Source organism: Ruditapes philippinarum, unplaced genomic scaffold (genome assembly GCF_026571515.1).
Source record: "Ruditapes philippinarum isolate M1 unplaced genomic scaffold, ASM2657151v2 ctg2762_1_1_1_1, whole genome shotgun sequence".
Taxonomy (NCBI): domain Eukaryota; kingdom Metazoa; phylum Mollusca; class Bivalvia; order Venerida; family Veneridae; genus Ruditapes; species Ruditapes philippinarum.
Genome location: NW_026863175.1, coordinates 84,838 through 107,793, shown reverse-complemented (window position 1 = coordinate 107,793; position 22,956 = coordinate 84,838). Strand labels below are relative to the sequence as shown.

Sequence of the window (22,956 nt, the reverse complement as noted above, 5' to 3'; positions counted from 1 at the left end):
AAACTAAACAAAACATATTAATCTTTGCCAATGTTTTAATCTTTGCCAATGTGAAGACACTTTGTGTAATAAAACCTCGTGTGGCAGTCTGAGAGATTTGAATTGACCAACAGGGGTTACATGGGGGTTACACCTGATATTACAGAATATCTATCTACCACTCTGAGATAAACTCAGAGTGAAATTCTGGCTAGAAAAGTAAATTCTGTCTCAAGATATATCTAAGTGTTAAAATTCTGTGTGTCTATGTAAATTCTGCCTCAATTTTTTTTCTAAGTAGTGAAATTCTGTCTTGTAAAAATAACTAAGAGCAAACTACCTGTGTGAAAATTTTTCTGTACAGAAAATTTTTTGATTCTGTTTTATTCTGCACGGAAAATCACCTATTTCCTAGGCCGATTCTGTGTCCAATTCTGTGTCGGTGTCAACTCTGTACAGAAAAATGAAAATCTGCCTCTATAACAACCAGAGTTGGTACAGAGTCTGTACAGAATTGGCTCAGAATTTTCGTACAGGCAATTCTTTTGTGATCGCGGGAGAGTGTTTTCCAATTGTAACATTTTATGGATATGTTGCACACGATCATACTATAGATTTGAAAATTAATGCATCGAAACCTTTGAAAATTATGTACAATTTGTAGAATATACAATTTAGATTTAAAACAAGGCAGGTTAGAATTAAAGTATATAATATGAAATATGTGTCTCTTGCTACAGTTTTAGAGTTAATTCTGATAGCCTTTAATTATAATCAGTATAATCAATTTATTATCAAACTTCTTTTAAGTTGTAATTGTCAGTTTGAATTAGAACATGATGATGCACGCGTGCAGGTAGCAAAAATTAGAAGGGGAAACTATCTTTAAACGTCTGTGAGACTTAAACTGCAGCTTAAGCTTAGTTTGTCCGGAGATGTGGAACTTTTAATTCATTTCAGTCACTGTGGCACATGTATAGTCACTGTGTCACACAAACTGCACAACTTTTTCACCCTGTGACATAACATATTATACATAATAATACCAGTTTGATGGAATGTCAATATTAAAACACTGTGTGAGCAGAACCAAACATATTGCATGGAGCCTCAGGTCAGACTGCTAAAATTTGGAAGTAAGTCAGGCTTTGCTCTGTAACTACCCAATTATATAAAAGAAATGGTCGCTAAATGCAGGACATTTAAATTAAAATTTTGACATGTAGTTCCTCCTTACAGTCCTTTTCAACAGCCTCCAAAATATATTCTTTACCATGAAGAAGGGTAGTGCATATATCCAAAACTAGTAGGTTTTTAATAAAATTTGTTAGGACGTTGTTGTGTGCTCCTCTTATATTAGTTTAATTAAACTTTTATATGAATCAAAATTTTCATTCCTTTAATTTTAAGTCTGCTTTATATTAAGGATACATGGAATTCAACTTCACTTAATGTCCCCAGAGTTTTTGAGTTGACATTGTTAATCATCATAATACAAATGTTTATATGCATTGATTTAAAGTATTTTCCCAAGAAAAATAGGAATTAACTAACAATAAAACATGATTTATATTCTCTGGCGGGCATTTAAATTTTCATTTTATATGATAATGAATGTGTATTATTGATTAATGAAAATCAAGAGAAAAAAATGAAATGGAAAACTTAAATCCTGACTGGTAGTTTGAAATATTTGCTATTTTTTTGAGTTCAGTTGACAAGACATTGCGTGTGTTCTGTTAGATTCATACCCCATACACCCAAGGACCCTTGCATTTATATTTCCGATTTTGCTCAATTGTATCAGCTACTGATCATTTTGATCAACAGAAAAGAAAATGAACCCAACTACACTCCGTGCACTTTGAAGAATGTGCAAATATGTATCTGTGATCTGCAGTTTTTCAGTGCACAAAAGAACTATTTTTCTGTTTTATCTTTTTTTTCTTTTCATTTGAATAACTGCAGAAATCTCAAGTATTGTAATTAAGTAAATATGAAGAAACAGTTGTAAAATGTATTTTAAGTGGGCAAAGAACATGCAACATAGTCCCAGCAAAAAAAATGTCATTCTGAGAAAGATTTTCTTTGCCTTCAAACCTTTATGCTATGAAATTGTTAAGAGTTATGTTTCTTGAATATGATTTGGTAGACATTATGCTTTTGATCATGTAACAATCAATGGTTGTAGCTTGTTCAAATAAATATTTAAATTCTTTATTCTTTTCAGGCAAGTTGCTGGCACTTGCAAGACACAGATTAAACAGCACAACCTCTAAACTTACTGACTGGTATTCGATGCCCGTCACAGACCATAGCCCAGTTGTGACAAATTTATTTAACAACATTGAAGAGTTTGTAAAACTTAAACATGTGATATTGAAAAACAGCATTTCAACATTTTTCGATATGCTGTTCCCTGTGATCTTTAAAAATATGATTAAACAAAGTCTGCCCGAAGCCTGGACACATCATTTCGATCATTGCTTAGCGAAACATAGGCAAGAGTTGCGACCCTTTGGAAAATACCCAGACGATATTGCAAAGAAATTGAATCATGGGCTGTCGTTAGCGAGAGCGTACCTTGAAGCATTAAACATTGTAATGGAAACAATTAACACCACAGACAATGTTTTGATTGAGGACGAATGTAAGCATGCCGTAACTCGGTTACAATACTGTAAGCACTGTCATGGATTCGTGGATGTTAAACCATGTAAAGGATTCTGTTTAGACGTTATGCGTGGATGTTTGTCTAAACTAAGTGAGATTGGACCCGAGTGGAGTTTTATTATTTCATCAGTGGAGGATTTAGTTCGTGAAATGAGCGGGAAGAGTATCGATGAGGTATTTAAAGAGTTTGAATCTGGGATAAACGACGCTATATTACATTCAACGTTATTGGCTCCTAATTATTACAAACGTGTAAGTATATCATAATTTCTTAATCAGGTCAATTATTTTTAAAGTCAGATAACTTGTTGATAAACAGATTTGGTATGGCAAGGATAGCAGTGGTCCGAATGATCACAATTTGAATAGAGTTTTGATTGGTTTTGGTTTAATGTAACACTGAAAAATGTGGAGCGTGATGTCCTAGGACAGGTCTAGTTTACAGATCAATATGAATGTACAGTGTATGTCTGAAACTAAATTATGCGATGGTCATTTAAAACCACCAACCCACTTCTTACAAAATTAGTTTTTATCAAGTTTGCTCTTATATACATGTATAAAGGGTCTAAAGTGTATTATCAAAATTTTGTTATCAAATAATCCCAAATTACCTCTACTATGAAAGTCATCTTTATCAATTTAAGCTGGCAATCATTTTGCACCTATTGAAAAGTATGTGCATTCTCACTTTGATACGATACTGAGGAAATTCATTTGAAAGTTTTTATCAACAATATTTGAAATAACAAACCATTCATTTTTGCACGTATTGCATTCCTGAAGTGATAGCATTGCTTTAAGTTCTTTTTCTTTTTTTTCTTATCATCTGCGTTATTCAAACATACAACCAAACTCTCACTCATTCATAAAATTTATTAAAATTTCATTGAAGATCGTATCTTGCGAATGTAAGACTGTCTTGATAGATTTATTGCACAGGTTGGCGACAGTTGTTCGGTATGTTTGTTTGCTTTACCGCAACATAAAAGCTGAATTAGATGCAGGTTTTACTTCAAGTGTTAGTTTGTTTTTTGATAATAGATTTATGATAAGCGGCCTCGCTAAATTTTTTGCCTTGTTTTTCCAAGTTTGTTTTCATTCATATTGGGCAGGGTTGTCATTCAATGTCTTTGTAGGTTGTATGATGTCATATCTTGGCAAATATGAAACAAAAGATCATAAAATTTAACCAGTTTAGATCTAAAAAACTTAATAGAAACAAAATTGTCTTTTGTTTGTTAGGTACAAAATAAATTTTGTGCAGATTTACATGTTTTAAAATTATTATGGGAAGTAAGTATCGGAAAGGCTTAATGAGAAATAATATAGAAATGATAAATTTTTGTTTACTGATTATTGTATATTAAGCTAGGCTGTGGGAATTATTTCAGTGAAAGTAAGGAACCAATTTTACAAAATCCAGCAGTATTACATAATTATATATAATTATATATATTCTCCATTTTTGAGGTGTGAGAATCATTTCAGTGAAAATGGAGGAACCAGTTGTACATATGCAGATTACCTTAAGTGTACGTCAGCTATGCATTAGCTTACACATTTTCTCCCCTGTAAGTGACAGTTAGTGTTAACTTTAGTACTGTGACACAATTAAAATAGACGTGACATTTAGTTGAATAATGCTAGTTGAATAATGCGCTTTTACATCTAGAATTTAAAGATGGTGTCATTTCACATTCTCTAAATTCTATGAAAAAAGAAACATGGAACTACGAAAATACAACAACCACACAACAACACTTGTGTTTCTGTGTGTGATGAACATTGCCAAGTTCTAATATGCTTATCGAAACCAGAACACTACTCATTGATGAAATAGCGTCTAAAATAGATTCCCTTTTCAATGCCTTTGATTAAAGGGTTATTTCCTGAAATATTTCAACCAGTTGTAATGGCATGTCAACATTCTTTCATTATCTGCAAATGTTTTTTGTTCTGTTTCCATGGCAATGCAGTAAATTAATTAATGAGGCTATACGTTTTTGTCCCAGGAGTGAATTATGAGTTATTATATTTGATATAGTCACTGAGTTAATGCAGCTTTGAGAGCACTACAAGTCCATCATGTCTCTCAGCATTTTGCTGTATTCTGATATTTCAAATGATCAACAAGGTTTGGGATGTCTCTTGATATATATACTAGATCGGTTTTTCAGTGGGGTCTAATATTATCCAATATTATAAATATTAATAATGTTAATGTGACACCGAAGATTTATCCCCCACCCTCTCTCTTTTCAGTCAGTACATTTTTCAGTCAGTACAATATTTTTATCATTTTTCAGTCAGTACAATATTTTTATCATTTTTCAGTCAGTACAATATTTTGATCATTTTTCAGTCAATGCAATATTTTGATCATTTTTCAGTCAGTTTAATATTTTGATCATTTTTCAGTCAGAACAATATTTTGATCATTTTTCAGTCAGTACAATATTTTGATCATTTTTCAGTCAATACAATATTTTGATCATTTTTCAGTCAATACAATATTTTGATTATTTTTCAGTCAATACAATATTTTGATCATTTTTCAGTCAAAACAATATTTTGATCATTTTTCAGTCAGTACAATATTTTGATAATTTTTCAGTCAATACAATATTTTGATCACTTTTCAGTCAGTACAATATAATGAAAAAATGATGAATGGTTTTGTCCAGATTGAAAGATGGGCAAGTCCATTTAAGATTTATAGGGTAGTAAGGGTTAATGCACTGACAAAAAAAAAATTAAGCCTGCAGTTAGAGATATTGTCTATAGAAACTTCACTTTTTCATAACTTTTCGAAAGGGCTTTGCACCAATGAATTAATTTTACAAATAAAGTCTTTATATGATGGATTTCATTGACATAAAACAAACAGACATAAACATGCTATATGTCATTTATAGTGCATTCTGTCAGTGTTATAACAGAAATCTTTTATCTTTGCTGTATTATTTATTGGTTTAAATGATTTAAAAGCACTTGTATTTGAAGCATAATGAAATGAAAAAAGACTTTGATTTGAGGAGTAGGCCATCTTAAGTGCTTGAAATACAGCAAGAAATGAACTATTTATTGAAAAAAGACAAATTTAATTTTTTGAAAATTTTCAAAAATCTTAAAGATCCTGTATGTTTTGTGATTGATATTTTTACTGTATGAATACCACACTAGCAAAAAATTATATATGTACATATTTATGCAAAAAAAACAATTTTCAAACATTGAAGAATATGTAAAATGTGTACTGCAAATATTTGTGCACATTATATTTAATCAATAAATTACAGGCATTCATTTCTTATTGGAAAATTTGACTTAGAATTTATAGAAAATATATTTCTAATTACCTCCCTTTATTTACATGAAATGTTAAATTGGGTAATATCTTTATAAATAATGCTTATTGGAACTTACAATATTGACAAATCTTAATTTGAGCATCATATTTATGAAATAAAACCATGAAAAAATTGTGTTACAGGATCTTTAAGATAATTTGATTTAGAAATTAATTTAGTATTTCAAATTTAGTTTGCATGATTTTATGTAAGATTGTAGCAGGTACTTTTGTATCATAATAAGTCATGTTTAAGACATGAAATTTAAAACTAAAATATTAAAATTGAAAAGATATGGTAGATACTGATTTTAATATTCTGTACTGTATTTTAATGTAAACATTTTGCTATAAAATATGTTTCAAGTTAAAAAGATCATACTTAAAATTCAACAAACAAAATCCCAATATACTTTATATATCTTTTATGAACTAGTCTGTATTACAGAAAAGCTTTGAAATATCGAGATATATGTACATTAAATCATTTTTTGAATAGTTTTTCAACTTTGAAATGGGTTTCAAGCGTGACTTGTTACATATTAAAGTGATAATAAATTGAAAAATGCAGATTTATTTTTCAACTCCCAACCTCATGCAGTCATCCAGATTAATAAAGGATGCACTCACTGTTGCTCATACTGTCGCATAATAGTTATACACTGTGGTAATCTGAAGGGACATACTGTTACATAATAGTTATACACTGTGGTAATCTAAAGGCACACACTGTCATGTAATAGTTATACACTGTGGTAATCTAAAGGCACACACTGTGGCAATTCAGGCACACAGGCTGTCACATAACGGCTATAGTCAATGTGGCACTCTAGGCACACAGGCTATCACATAATGGCTATAGTCAGTGTGGCAATCTAGGCACACAGGCTGTCACATAATGGCTATAGTCAGTGTGGCAATTCAGGCACACAAGCTGTCACTTAATTGCTATAGTAGATAGTGTGGCAATCTAGGCACACAGGCTGTCACATAATGGCTATAGTCAGTGTGGCAATTTAGGCACACAAGCTGTCACATAATGGCTATAGTCAGTGTGGCAATCTAGGCACACAAGCTGTCACATAATGGCTATAGTCAGTGTGGCAATTTAGGCACACAAGCTGTCACATAATGGCTATAGTCAGTGTGGCAATCTAGGCACACAGGCTGTCACATAATGGCTATAGTCAGTGTGGCAATCTAGGCACACAGGCTGTCACATAATGGCTATTATAAGTCAGTGTGGCAATTCAGGCACACTGTCACATAATGGCTGTACACTTAACTTTGATCTTGGTCTGCTTTGGTCACATGGTAAGCATGTGGTAGCAAGCCATGAACTGAACAAAATGAATAATTGTAAACATTGTTAATTTAAGACCTTGACATATTTATTTTTCTTACCTTCAGATGTAAACCTTCACTTTTATATAACAAATTAATGTTACATTAATATATTCAGTGACAATCAAGCTATTAAATGTTATGAGAATGCATTTAATGGAGGAAAAAATATGTTACATAAAATATTATGTGCATAATTAAAGCAATTTATAAGGTGCAAACATGACATTGAATATTTTATGTGTACACTAATTTACTCTTTAGAATCATGCCTGTTCTCTAAGTACACGTCCTGTTGTATTTAAAATGTATTATTTAGATTTAATTATCAAATTAATGCAATGACATGATTATATTTTTCAGACTCAAATTTTCATTAGCTTTGTGCAATAAGGCAAAAATTAAATAAGCCAGCCTGCATAAATAGCATGCACATGGCATGCACAGACGTACTGTACGATAGCAGGCACAGACTAAGTGTACAATAGTAGACACAGATTTACTGTACAATAGCATGCACAGACTTACTGTACAATAGCATGTACAGACTTACTGTACAATAGCAGGCACAGACTTACTGTACAATAGCATGTACATACTTACTGTACGATAGCAGGCACAGACTAAGTGTACAATAGTAGACACATATTTACTGTACAATAGCTGGCACAGACTTACTGTACAATAGCATGTACATACTTACTGAACAATAGCAGGCACAGACTAACTGTACAATAGCATGTACATACTTACTGAACAATAGCAGGCACAGACTTACTGTACAATAGCATGTACATACTTACTGTACAATAGCAGGCACATACTTACTGTACAATAGCATGTACATACTTACTGAACAATAGCTGGCACAGACTTACTGTACAATAGCAGACACAGACTAACTGTACAATAGCATGCATACACCTACTGTTTAATAGCAGGCACAAACTAATACTGTACAATAGCATGCACAGAATTACTGTACAATAGCATGTACAGACTTACTGTACAATAGCAGGCACATACTTACTGTACAATAGCATGTACATACTTACTGAACAATAGCAGGCACAGACTTACTGTACAATAGCATGTACATACTTACTGTACAATAGCAGTCACATAATTACTGTACAATAGCAAGCACATAATTACTGTACAATAGCATGCACAGATTTACTGTACAATAGCATGTATAGACTTACTGTACAATAGCAGGCACAGACTTACTGTACAATAGCATGCACAGACTAACTGTACAATAGCATGCAGTGCACACCTACTGTACCATAGCATGCACAGACTTAATGTACAATAGTATGCATAGACTGAGTGAACAATAGCAGGCACAGACTTACTGTACAATAGCAGACACAGACTAACTGTACAATAGCATGCATACACCTACTGTTTAATAGCAGGCACAAACTAATACTGTACAATAGCATGCACAGAATTACTGTACAATGGCATGCACAGAATTACTGTACAATAGCAGGCACGGACTTACTGTACAATAGCTGGCACAGACTTACTGTACAATAGCAGGCACGGACTTACTCTACAATAGCTGGCACAGACTTACTGTACAATAGCAGGCACAGACTAACTGTACAATAGCATGCACAGACTTACTGTACAATAGCATGCACAGACTTAGTGTACAATAGTATGCACAGGCTTACTGTACACCTATACTGTCATACATTTTGGTATCAAATTCAAATTTTAAAAAAAAGAATATAAAAAGTGTATTTACATTGATTTTTTTCTGAAAAAGACTAAAAAATTTATGTTGAGAAAGCTAAGAAAAAGCATTTGTTTATTTCATTTTACCCCTTTTCCCAACAGTGTTTCAGTCATATCACAGGTATTTTTTTAACGTCGCATGGCCATGACTTACATTATACCCCCGTTCCCCCTCTACAACCCAAAACCCTAAAAAAAAAAATTTATGAAAAAAATGACTAATTTTTTATGACTCTAAAATATTATAATTTATTATATAATATTTTAGAGTCATAAAATTTTTTTTTTCATAAAATTTATTTTTAAGGGTTTTGGGTTGTGGAGGGGGAACAGGGGTAAAGTGTAAGTCATGGCCACGCGACGTTTACCTGTGAGTCATATAGGCGGGTAGTTTCCTAACCATCGTTCCTAGAGAGTTATATTGTATAAAGTATTGAATAAGTTTAGCAATATTCTAGAAAAATAATGGAAACAGCAGCACAATGATGTAATATTGAAGATTTAATTCTCGGGTCTGTTTGTATTATGATATGATTATGATAAGAGAAAGTGGTAGCGGGCCGCGGGTTCACGGTAGACAAATATTGACATAGCTATTTGCTGGACATTAGTAATAAGATAGCCTGACAGACGTATTGCTATTTATTTGATCCTTGAATACACAGTGATACGACAAATGGTAGAGATAGGGGCGGGGAGACACTGTCACAAGGTGACCTCATGAGATATGAAGTAATGCGTATGGATTTTTTTGCGACCTGTATCAATATTTTTTTGTTGATCTTTCTCTTAATTTGATACAGTTTATCATCCCGGTGGTAAAAATGTCCGGGATTTAGATTACTTTCAATGAGGTTGAATATCACAAAAGTGTGAATGTCACATTTTTAAGAGAATATAAATGTCCAAAAAGTATTAAAATTTAAAGTTATAATGTCTGATGAAATATTTTTTATAAAATTTATAAACTGTAAAATTATGTTGTTCGAATGTTGATTCTTGAAAGAGATTCAACATATAGAATAGCATTAATTTTGTATGTAAACAGATTGATAAATAATAATATTTTGCTGCAATTTTACGTAAAGGTTTTAAACATTTAGCATTGATTTTGTGAATGCGCCTGTAGCTCTTTTGGAAATGTTCAATACATTTCTTTATCATAATTGTTTTGCTTGTTAAGTTCAAACACTAAGAGACACTTTATACACTTTATTTAATTATTCCGTTTTGTTTTGTTTAATAGGACTCTGCAAAGTGTTTTAATTATGTATCTATTGAAATATTATTTAAAACATTACATCACCAACAACAAAAATGAAGCAACACTTTTTTAGTATGTACAATGTATGCAAGTCAAACAACAAATTTCATACCACTGAATCTCTTATCATATATGCAAGTTATTATACTGTCACCTTTAGGAGTTAAATTACTTAATTTTATTCACTAATAGTCTGTACAGATAATGCTTGTCAAATATTTTGACCGGAACATTAATGATAATGAATTTTTGGGTTATTGTGGCAGAGGTCAACTAGTGTAAGGGGTCAAATTTAAAGTTCAGTGCATATATTATTGTCATAACTTTTCAAATTAAGATGTTCTGTACATATGATACATGCATAAATATCAGGAAAAAATGACCAAATATTTTCTGCAGCTACTGAAATAAAGGACATTAATATCAGCTAAGGTCTTTCATTAAAGGAACTCCACAGAGGTCCAAAGTCCATAAAATTGTAGAATTTAATTTTCTTACATAAATTAGCTGGAGCACTTAAAACAGAAAATTATGCAAAAGATAATTAAGAAACATGCTCAGAAATAAATTTAGAATCGTAATTTGTGCTATTCCTAGCGCGTTTTGCAATGCTTTTCTGTTTTGGGTAATTTTTCGCAATAAAAAAATAATTATTCAAGGGAAAGGGATTGAGCAAATGATCTGAATTTTTGCACACATTAGTTTAATTGGTCTAACCCTACAATAATCTAGAAAAAATATTTCCAGTCCCGTCATGTCAAAAAACCTCAGTGGAGTCCCTTTAATAATTACATAATTGCAACAGACATGTATTGCAGGCCTGATGGAACATTATAATATTGCTATCCATTGCTACTCAGATCAATTTAATGTGGTATTTTTTCATGTTATATAAAATATTATGGGGCATATAATGGTTGGTTATATTGCTGTTAACTAAAATAACTTTAATAGCTCTCCGGGTTTAAAGTATGATACAAACATTTTTGGTTGAAGTTTATAATACATGGAGATGATATTTCATTGATACATAATTCATGTATAGCAAAATTTGTAGATGACCAGTGTATTTTCATCAGGGAATCAGAAAAGATATGTTATAAAAGAGTGTATATTATGGCTGGAATAGTCATTAAGACTCAGTCATATTTAAGGCTCCAAAATTAACAGGTACTTCAATTAATCCAAAACATACTTGTATCTCTATGTATAGAACAATTTAGGATCTTTTAACAAAATACATTAATGTTTAACTGTTTGATATGGTATGTTTACATAATCTTTTACCTTATTAACTTTTTTTTTAATGTCAACAGTGAATGACTTACCCATGCCATTAAAGTGTAGAGCCAAAATGCTAGTCTAAACTTCTCATTGCAATCTGTCAAGACCGTATATACTGATAGGTGCCAGCTGAGTTGAAGTCATTGCAAACTTTAAAGCTGCACACCTTCAGATGAACCAAAAATATTTACTTTAAAAAAGTTCAGACATTTTAAGAAAAGTAAAAAGATTGAAGATTAAAGTAGAAATTTCCATGTTATGTGCAATTTATGATGGATTTCACAGTATTTTCACCATATTTTTCTAATGCGTTATTATATAACGCAGTCAAAGTGGCTAATTTTCTTTTTTGGTAATTTTACACATGCTTTTTTGCAGTGTGAAAATTATTTTCTTTGTTCACTTTACAATATTTTACTTTTTAATACATTTTCAAAATAATCATGAAAATTAGCATGAATCTGGAGGAGTGCTGCTTAAACAAATTTACTTAGTGACTGTAAGCAGGACAATTTTGTATCAAAGTTCTGTCTTAGAGTCCCGGGAAGGCGGCGGCATGTAATTCGATCTTTTACAGAAAATTCTATTTATTCTTTTTTTATACATCCTCTGCATTAAAAAAGAAATAGCCTGAACTTTTATTATCTAAAATTTGCTATTCAATTATTCTTGACTATAATGTCCAGTAAATATTAAATTTTCTTACCAATTCTTTAAGCAAGCAGTTAAAATGTCCTGCTAAGAATTTTACAGAACAAAATTGGCTGGCGGCTATTATATAAATCTTCCATATGCATTATAGCAACTTGCAGTTTATAGAAAAGATGTATTATGCCAAGATTGAACAGTTTCTGAAACATTGAGAAAATTGCGCAATTTCTGATAACTGTCTTGAATCTTCTTATGAATAGTTATTTGTTGCTGGCGCCCAGAATGGAATCATTTAATGAAAAAAAACTTTCAAATGCTTTTTGCTTTTTCCCCCCCCCCCCCCCCCCCTCCTCGAACGTTTAGAGAGTGCAAGATCAATAACTCTGTAAATACTAAATTGAGATAATTTACAATCTGTTAAAATGCTCCAAAGAAATAAACATTAATGTCAAAGGAAATGGATCATTTTGAAATCTTCCTCATCAACCATGTGTCATTTTCTATAGTCAGACTTGTATACAATTTCTGTGATTTTATTTCGGTTCTGACAGAAATGCTTTCAGTCATGTCAAATATTGGATATTAGAATTGATTTCCGAAAAGGTAATAAACTTTGAGCGTGCTCGAAATAGATCTTAAATGCGAGACTGTTCAAGAACTAGCACAGCTCATGCAGACAGTTATTTTACTTCATATAATTATTTGAAGAGAATTGGCATAACAATCATTAATTTTATTATGTGTTCTACAAAAGACAATTCATCTTTTTGTATGTGTTCTGTGAAAGATATAAATTGTCATTAAGAGGTATTTACATGTATTGTGTTTTGTAGCTGATACATTTTATTGTGTTCTAAATAAAAACAATATTTGATACAATTTTTACAAATTGAGGAAGGCAATGCTGGAGCTATATACACATCACCCCACTCACTGACTCCCATCAGTGTTGAATTTCTTTAATATATATTTTCTTATCTTTTCTTTCAATTCCACTAGCAACATGTAATTTAAAGTTTCAAATCAAACCTGAAAGCTTTCAATTTAACATGGAATTTTCAGACGTTTGAACTCTAAATAATAATTCATCAAATGATAAAGGAGTCTCAATGATCTGCAAGAAAAGTTATTTAGATATGAAAATTCTTTTTGTTATTAAAAGGTGAAAAGTTAAACGGTAAATAAAGATATTTCCATTGATAATTATATGTTGTATAGAGATTTTGTATGACCCATGTTTTTATTATGATAATAAGGCAGACAGGGGCCTATTTTTTTTCTTTAAAAAAAAAATCTTACCAAAAATTTGAATAATGCGTTTTATTAAGCGGAAACCGAATATGTCGAAAATTCGCTCATCTGGATAAAATGATTTTCCCGATGACTGGCGTAGCTATATGTCATTTAAACTGTACTTAATGGTGGATTAATTTCACTCTTTCAGACTTTAATTATTTGAGTTACATTTAAGAGACCTAAACGTGTTTAGTTGTGGTGTACTAATCATTTAATTCGCCTACTACTACGTGAGACAGCTTATGTCTGCCCCCACGGAATAAGTCATATTAAAATCGTGCAAAGTAAGGAAGTGAATCACCGTGCTTTATTAAATATGGTCTTCAATAAAAGAAAAGAAAATGTCCTCTTGTGTCTATGAATAAGAAACATTATTTTGAGTATATTTTGTTATATACACTAATAGCTTCTGAATTTAAAGTGACATCACGCCCATGTAAAGATATACATTGAGTGAATAGGTGAAAGTCAAAATAAAGTTTACATGTTGTTATAATTAATTGCTTTCAATTTTATCATTTACTTTGCATGACTGATAATTAACGTCAAATATCCATCTGAAAATTTAACCTGTAACATTCTATTTTCTAAAAAAAAGTGGGACAGTCTTTTTACATTTTAGGCAGATTTATAATTTATCCTAAACATTTTTCAGTATCAGCTGTTAAAATGGTCAGTCACCATTGTACGTAACGGTCAATCTTTTGAAATATATAGTCAATTTAGTTCAACTTGACAATAAGAAAAATGAGCATAATGTCACTGTAAGCCATAATCATTGTTAATTGGCTTAAAATGCAATTGTTTTACTAATATATAACTTACCACTGGTCATCTTCAAAGTCAAAGGAGTTCATCATATCATACGTAATTAATGTAATACAAGTTTAAATATGAAATATTTTTCTATATTTCAGGCACATGAATTGTGTAGTATACCATTGGACACAACACCTTCAACAGTTGAAGCCAAGACACCAGATTTTTCAAAGTTACAGGCATTGGAAGAGGTAAATTTTCCACATGAATGGTATCATCCATTGTTCAAACCTTCAAAATATCAGAATTACATTGTCCAGACTGTAAAACTTATTTCACTGGTTCAAAGTTTTTTGATACCTATTAAAAATTAAACCAGTCAATATTCTTTGCGATATATCATTTTGCCCTGATTTTGGCAACAAAAAATCATTTCATCCTATTGTGCTTGCCAATTCTACATCATATATATTTTGAAAGTGGAAACTGTCCTGTTTTAATTTTGCTTCTTTTATGACAAATTATATCACATATATATACACTACTTTCCAGAAGTAACAAGCATCTAACATTCTGTGAAACCATTAATTAAACATTATAAAATTCATGTTTGTTATGTAAAAATTTATTTGTTTCTGAGTCGCAATGTACTGCCTTTAAAAAAAGGATCCAGTGATAAGTCTGTCATATTTCTTGGGACCTTTAAACGTTTAAATGTTAAAACAGTTTGCTTCTTTATTTAAGGTGACTGGACCTCTATCAATTGATGTAATGCAAGTTACGCTAGAACTTGTCGACTCCAAAGGTCTGTACAGCCATTTAGCCGATGAAATTTGTGCCGAACAGGCAAAGTTTGAGCAGGATCCACTGAGTGGCACATGCTGGAACGGATCTGACATATCTGTGTAAGTAACTTTTATATTTCATTCTTCCAGATGAAAAACTTTAGCCCGTGAGATATAATTGATATCACATACTTCACCATCGGTCATTATGACATCACTTGCATATTATAAACATGTATGAGAATGAATCTAATGTGTCTATAGGTTATTGCCATATCATAAGCTTCTATATGACAATTACTGATCAGTAAGATATTATCTATATTTTTCACTGTATCTCAAGACATATTGAGTACAGTGAGGTATATTTTGGAAATTAATCTTAAAGCTGTTTTGTGTGTTTCTAAAAATTTAAATATCTTCGTTTTTTATGAGTGAAATATTTTATTTTCTTGGATTTTGTTTGTGAGTGAAATATATTTATGTATCACTCACTGTACATTCAGAGCATGCAACTTTCTATGTCTGATGGAGCAAAATGGCTATCAAAATTTCGATGGCATTATGATAAGCAATATGGCTGCATGGAATAGATTAATATTCATGTAAATACGGTTTGTTGGCATCAGATGGAAATCACTCATGGCATAAATTAACAACCCAAAGGTTTTAAATAGTTGCAGCAATTATTTCAAATGTCAATCAGCAATGTTTTGTGGCCGATAACATTTCGTTTGTTGACAAATGTTTGAGGAGTAATTGCCCACAATGCTTGTAATTGTTTAATGTTAACTACAATATTGACATTTAGGAAATATCTGTCAAGTGTATTTATAACAAGTTGTCTGTTATCCCTGCAGTTTTGATATCACCCAATGTTTTGTTTACACACTGTGTGTAAATACTATGATATCAAATTTGATGATACTAGAAATAAAAGTATTGTTTTTCACTGAAAATGTCAAACTTACAATTAAGATATTTATCTAGTATTTTATTTACATTGTTAAGTACCCCCCACTAAGGGGCATTGCACACTGCAGTTATCATAAGGTTGGTCTGAATTTGAGAGATAATTGTTATTGATAATTTGAGATTGTTGTCATAAATGTCCTAAAACAGCCAGGTGGGCTTATCAGGTAAAAGTGATAAATTATATTTGATGAGCAATTAAATGGATATAATAACAATTAATCATGCCTCTAGAGTATTATACTAATTTAAGTCATCCTGCACATATGACATGTACAAGCCTGGGTTCTTTCCATTCTTTTATGTGCTTCTGTTCAGCAAATCAACATCAAAAACACAAACGAGTATGAAATAGCCACTGTATGCTATGAATAAGCATAATATATCAACGCCTTAATCCCAGGCTAATATGAAACAAAGCAAGTTGTCGGATAAAAAAAAACTCTAAGTAAAGTACAAAAATAACAGCATATAACCAGAATAAAAAAAAAAAGAAATTTTTAAATTCTTTGAAAAAAATAAAAAATTAGATAATCATCTGCCGAATACCAAGTTAAAGAGGAAATCATAAATATAATACCTGTCAGGTATTAAATAACAACAAGTGTACAAAAAACCTTTCAACTTCCTTAGGATGTGATTATACCAGCATTGTATCTGTTTTTGGCATGCATTTTTGCATAATTAATTCCCCATGTTAACTGTCAGGTTTCGGAATTTTTTGTTAATCCTTTTTACTTTGTTCTCACTTGAATCGTGAGACTAAACTTTGAAGACTTGAACCTTCATGGTTTTTACTTATACAGTTTTCTTTTAATGTCATTTGAAGCAACACATTTTCAAAGTTTCATATTTTTTGTTTTTTTCTTAAGGTGAGCTTTTATGAAAGAAAATGTGAATATAGTTTACAAATTTTGCATTTATACTTTCTTAGAAACAAAATGAAAAACTGACACTTAAGTAATTGAATGTTCAGTTTTATGTTCTGCAAGTCCTCTTAATGTTTTTTACAAAAAAGGGGTTCATTTCTTTCTTAGGTTTCTCTTTTTCCCTGAATCTCTCTCTCATCACCATCTTTAAATCATTTGCCCCTCACTGGTGGTCAGGTTTGAATCTCGTCAGGGACTTGGAATTCTTTCATCCAGCTTGTTCATACAGAAGATCAGTGGTTCTGCTCGGAGATGCCTATATTTGTGCCTGAAATAAAACACAAGACTTCATCCACCATTGATCGATACAGCTGGAAGTCGCCATATTGATATGTTGACATTACCTTTAAAATGTTGATGTCACTAAAATGGGGAAAATAACCCTGTTAATCTTACCTTAGTAAAACTGAAGATACAACTTTCAAATTTTGCACAAAATTGAAAGAAACAAGGTGCCGCTAAATGCACTTACAATTTTAATTGAATTGAATCTTTTCCAAAAAACTTTTTTCTGCAAATTTTGATTTTGTTTTTTTTTTGCCTCTATCATGAATTGAGAATCTTCTTGCAGTCTGTTCTGTTGTGTATTATATAATTAACTGTATATGAAATTTTCATTGTTTAAATAAATGGTGACAGCAGGTATTATATCTGTAAACAATTAAATTTGATCAAAATACACATGCACCTCGTTTTATAATTGATAATTAATGAGGAAAGTCATTAAGGTATTGTTATATGTACAGCTTAACTAAATGTGCTTGAAAATTAAGAACCATTCCATACCATAGCATACCATAACATACCACTATCGTACCACTATCATACCATATCATACGGGGACATACCAATACCATACCATTACCATACCAATTCTATACCATACCTGGTTCCATACTGTACTGTTCCATACTGTACCATAACATACCAATTCCTTACCATACCATACCATACATTCGTTTTGATGATCAAGTTTTATAATTTAGTCATGTTAACACTGTAAAGGTCTTCTAACTGCTTTCAAGCTTTACTAGTTGATGAAGCTGACCAAAGATGCCCTGTTTGCAGAAGCAGGTCTTCTTAATTGGAAGCCACATTGTCACAGCCAATGAGGCTCATTGAGTCTAAAAGAATGATCCATATTGGATATGATGTCTTGCCATATATTAATGCATTATTATTCTCATGGGCCATATGGCATTTATGGAATATTGAAAAAACAACAACTTATATAACATATTTTAACTATGTTTGTTAAAAAAACTTCTAAAATAGCAAGTATATTATATATACATAATGAATTATGAAAAAAAATAGACGAAGAGTTCTTAGGAATTCCAACAAATTAAAGTAATTGCTCAGGGAATTCCGTTTTATCAACATTTGAGGGAAAAAAAATCACCAGTTAACTATCTTGTAACATATTGTGTCTTACTGCTGTACATTAAAGATTTACATTGAAGATAATTGGGTAAAAGCTGTAATCATGTAATGTAATCTAGATATAAATTAGCAAGATATAAAATATCTAGAAGCTAGCATGATTAAAATGTTATGTATTTAAAAAAAAACATGAATAAAAAAACTGATCTCCAGTAAAATGAGCCTGTTATCAAAATGGTATCAAAATGATATATAAAAGAATTTACTGGGAGCTATCATTAGCTATCATAGCCAATGATGAGAATATTTGAGATTATACTATGAGAAAAATAAGAGAAAGTTGAAATTCAAAGAAAATGAGGAAATTTTAGAGAGGTTTGTTTGTTTTTGATGGATTCAAAGTCACACCTGAGTATCGAGTAAGCTATAGCTAAATATATAGCTTTCTTACATTGAAAGAATCAAAGTCCCTGAACCGGCCAGCAGTAGCAGTTACAGGCATTTGTCGGGTTCAGGCAAGTCCGGTTCAGATGATGGTTCAAGTATGTCAGCATGTAAAATGGAAATTTATTGTACTCCTACTTGAATTGCACAATCCTTCTATGAACATATATGACATATATTATTATACCTTTTTACCTTTACCTTTAAAGGGAGTCCACTGATTAAATATTATTGTGAGATTTGTGTACCATCTGATGTAGATCTAGACCAAGAACTTGTGTGTAAATTTTCAGATCATTCTCTAACTCCATTTTTCCAAAATAAATATTTTCATTGTGCAAAAGGGCGCATATTTAACTGAAAAGCATTACAACACTTTTCACTGCAACAGTTTTCACTGAAATCGGACTAAAATCGCACAAAGCGTCGTCTGCTTCTGAGTATATTTCTTTATTTATTTTCCTTTTCAGATTTTTTTCATTAAAGTGCTTCATTTGATCTATGTAAGAATTTTAAATCTTATGCTTTTAGGCTTTTTGACCTCAGAGTGGAGTCCCTTTAACAAATAGTGAAGCAGTCCAGGCAATTTTTCGTTTACATTTTGCAAAGATTTACAACAAGTTTTGAAAGATTAGCTATGTCATTATTTTGCTTGTTATATTTTCTATAACAAGTCTACACCTTCTGTACATTACAACTTGTTGTTATGATTTATGACTTTGTCATGCCAGATTGTTTTAGGACCTACCTCATTAATTTTAAGATGTTTTTTTTTTTTGCATGTACAATTAATGCACAATTTTTTTTTAGCAGTTATGTGCTTAGATAAGATGTTTTTCGAAATGAGGCTATCATTCATTATTTAGCTGGAGCTATAAGAATGTGTTTTCCTTTTATTTTAGCAGCAATCAGTCATTTTAAAACATTGTCCTTTAAAGACAAGTATGCTATGCATTTATCTGTTTGTTTTGTTTGGTTTTATGGCACACCAACACAATTTAGGTCATGTGGCACAGAAACAGGAAAGTTGATTTTGGCTACCCTCTAGTGTTACATTTAACTTAAAGCAATATCAGGGGTCAATTTAACCACCTCACCTGCTGGAGCTTAGAGATGCATTATAAAAACTTTGGTTATTTGAACCCATTTAGTCGCCTCTTACAATCTCCCAGGCTGAACTGTGGCTGCAAATCTGATGCTTCAATCCTTAAATGCAACCACACTCAGCCAGATTGGGAAGGTATGCCATTGAATAGACCACACCTGGAAGAAAAACTTTACTCTGGAGATCTTTCTTTGAATACCAGGTCACCAACTAATCTAATAGCTTAATTACCTCCCTTTGTTCCCTTTGTAGTTTAGTTGAATTTGAACATTTTAGATTAAAAATTGAGCACAGTGGTCAATACATTGAGTTTTATAGCAACAAATCCAGGGATTGCAAGATTCAGATCCCCCATTGTAACTTATTTTAAATGACAACAAATTCAATCATATTAATGAGACTTTAACCTAGGTCCCATGTTTAGCCTGCTTTACACCTTTGATAATTATGTTAAAGAACAAGATGTTCCTTCTAGAGTGTTACAAATTTTATATCTGTTGCAAAAATCTCTAAGAATTTAAATTACTTAAAATAACCAACTACTTCCTCTGGATCAAGTGGACTATATGTTTTAAGTTTTGTTCTTCGTTTATGTTTTGTTCTTCGTTTATTAGTTTCGTTCTTCGTGAATTTCCATTATTCAGCCAATGCATGCTATAAAGAAGCAATAAAATTATAGGTGGCCATTATATATAAATAAAGTTTGAATGTACAACCATACTGTATTACGTAGCGATGCATTTTTGTGCACAAGTGCATGGTTTAATGTCTCGTAATAAGTAGTGGCGGCTAAGTTTTATTTCGGCTAAAAGCAGGTTACAGTAGATTACAGGTGCTCGTTTCATCATAAAGATCACCGTCCTTGATTTACACATGATGACATGCATGCAAAGTGCATAAAATTACAGATTTATTACAAAAAAAAATGGTTACCATTTTTTTTTTCTTTTAAAGACTGGGAAACAGTTTAGTCGGAAAGAAAACAAAAAAACGTGGAAAGAAAAAAAAAACGTGCATCTGATAAAATACAAAAAAAATAACCCAGATTCCAAAGTGAGGTGTATTAATGCTTATGACAAAAAAAAAATAAATAAAAAAATAACCTTCTATAATGATAATCCTATAGCAACTGTGATTTGACGCAGGTGAAAACTATTATATAGGCAAATTTACTTATTTGAAAACAAAATTAAACACGCTATTATTGATACATGTTGGCTAAATAGTTTTATCAAATTATTTTAATGTACTAATTATATTCAGAGTTATAATAACAGGATATTTCAATATAAAACAGTGAGGGTTTTAAAAATTTGATGGCAAAATGGCAAATAATGACCGAATACATCCAGATTGTTGAACTATCTACGTCAGATTTTGAGCAATATTATAGTTAAATAGCCTTTTCAAATTGATAACGTAAGTAAAATAGTAATAAAACAGTGACAAAAATGATTTCAGAATTGACTTATTATTAAGGTACATGAGCTTTTGCATGTGTCTATGAAAAACATAACGTGTGGCCTAGTCTTTTGTTCTTAAAATGTGATGCCATTTATATGGATTAAATTATAGAATATGTGCGTCAATTAAATAATGGCATGATACTAGATACTGTAGAGTTATTTGAAATATACATTTATAATTTAAAGACAAAAGCCTGTCTCAGCATGCTTTTCACAAGTGTGACAACCATTTACATTAATTGGATGATTTGACTTACGTAGATTGAGGAAATATTAAATGAATATTCAATTGTTTTAAGTAGTATTTTAATGCAAGATTGTATTAAATAATTATTGTTTTTAAATTATTGGTAAATTGGTAAAAATGCTTAAATGTTTATATGCATGTGACTTTATAAAGTGGTATACATGCGACTTTATAAAGTGGTATAAATTAAACATTATTATCCTAAGCAATTAGATGGTTCTTATCACAGAACACATGTGGGAAAACAAGTGATGATCATTTTCAAATAAATTGTTGTCACTGAAAGCATGTGAGAAAACAAGTGACACATAATATTTCAATAATATTTTTTGATTTAATTGCAAATTCTGCATGATTTGCTTAGATCATGATTGTGTGCTTAAAATTTGTACTATTTAGATTATGTTTAAGAACACACCTGGTGGCACAGGAGTTTTACATGTTGATTGGTCACTTAGTAATAATTATTTAAAACAAACAAAAAAGATACTTCTTTTTTGCGTGCTGAACACCTGTGATGTGGAGGGTAGTATTATTTCAGATTTTCTAGTAAAAGTATACATTGTATAATTATTTAGTATAAGTGGACAACAAAATAAAGATTTGACATGTGAAAAACAGAAATGTTGAACCCAAATTATATATCTTGTCACAGGCTGTTTTTAATGAAAATGAAAATTTATAATTTATAATTTACATTTATAATGTAATACATATAATCTAATACTTATAATAGATGAAATAGGGGTGTCAGTGCCTGGTCTCAGGGGCACCTGAAGTCAACCTTCCGCCATTAAAGCTCAAAGTCGGCATATTGTCATTTACAATGGGTAAAATAGATAAATGATAATTTACATTAATTTTTACTTGTCCTTCTGTGACAATTTCTATTAAGGCATCTTCTATGATTGTGTGAGGTAAGGTTTGTACATATTAGTTGAAACATTCAGCAATCTACTGAAATCAGAGGATCTTCAGCAATTGGTGTAACTAATTGCATGATCAAATGCATCCGTTTTTTGTTGGTATTTGTATAGTTTAATAGCTCCATGCAGTTCTCTTAATTAGAGAGTTAAGTTTGATGCTTTACTTGAATTTAACTAATTGCTGTTAGTTAAATTCACGATGGAGGCACATTAAGTATAAATAGACTACGCCCATCGTTAAATTAATTTCTGCAGGTTATTTTGAAATCTGTTAGCATTTCAACATTATATAATCAAAATTAATATACAATGTTACACTTGTATAAAATATTAAATAAAAACAACAGC

The 22,956-nt window shown here is 31.2% G+C and overlaps 1 protein-coding gene across 1 annotated transcript in view; it reads left to right on the top strand.

Annotated features, from left to right (window-relative positions):
• The window catches only part of LOC132721340 (glypican-5-like), a 92,826-nt gene that overhangs the window by 45,608 nt on the left and 24,262 nt on the right, over nt 1-22,956 (top strand). The window contains exons 3-5 of the mRNA XM_060705631.1: nt 2,210-2,904; nt 14,510-14,602; nt 15,096-15,256. Coding sequence (XP_060561614.1) covers nt 2,210-2,904; nt 14,510-14,602; nt 15,096-15,256 — 949 coding nt within the window. The remainder of the gene's footprint in view (nt 1-2,209; nt 2,905-14,509; nt 14,603-15,095; nt 15,257-22,956) is intronic.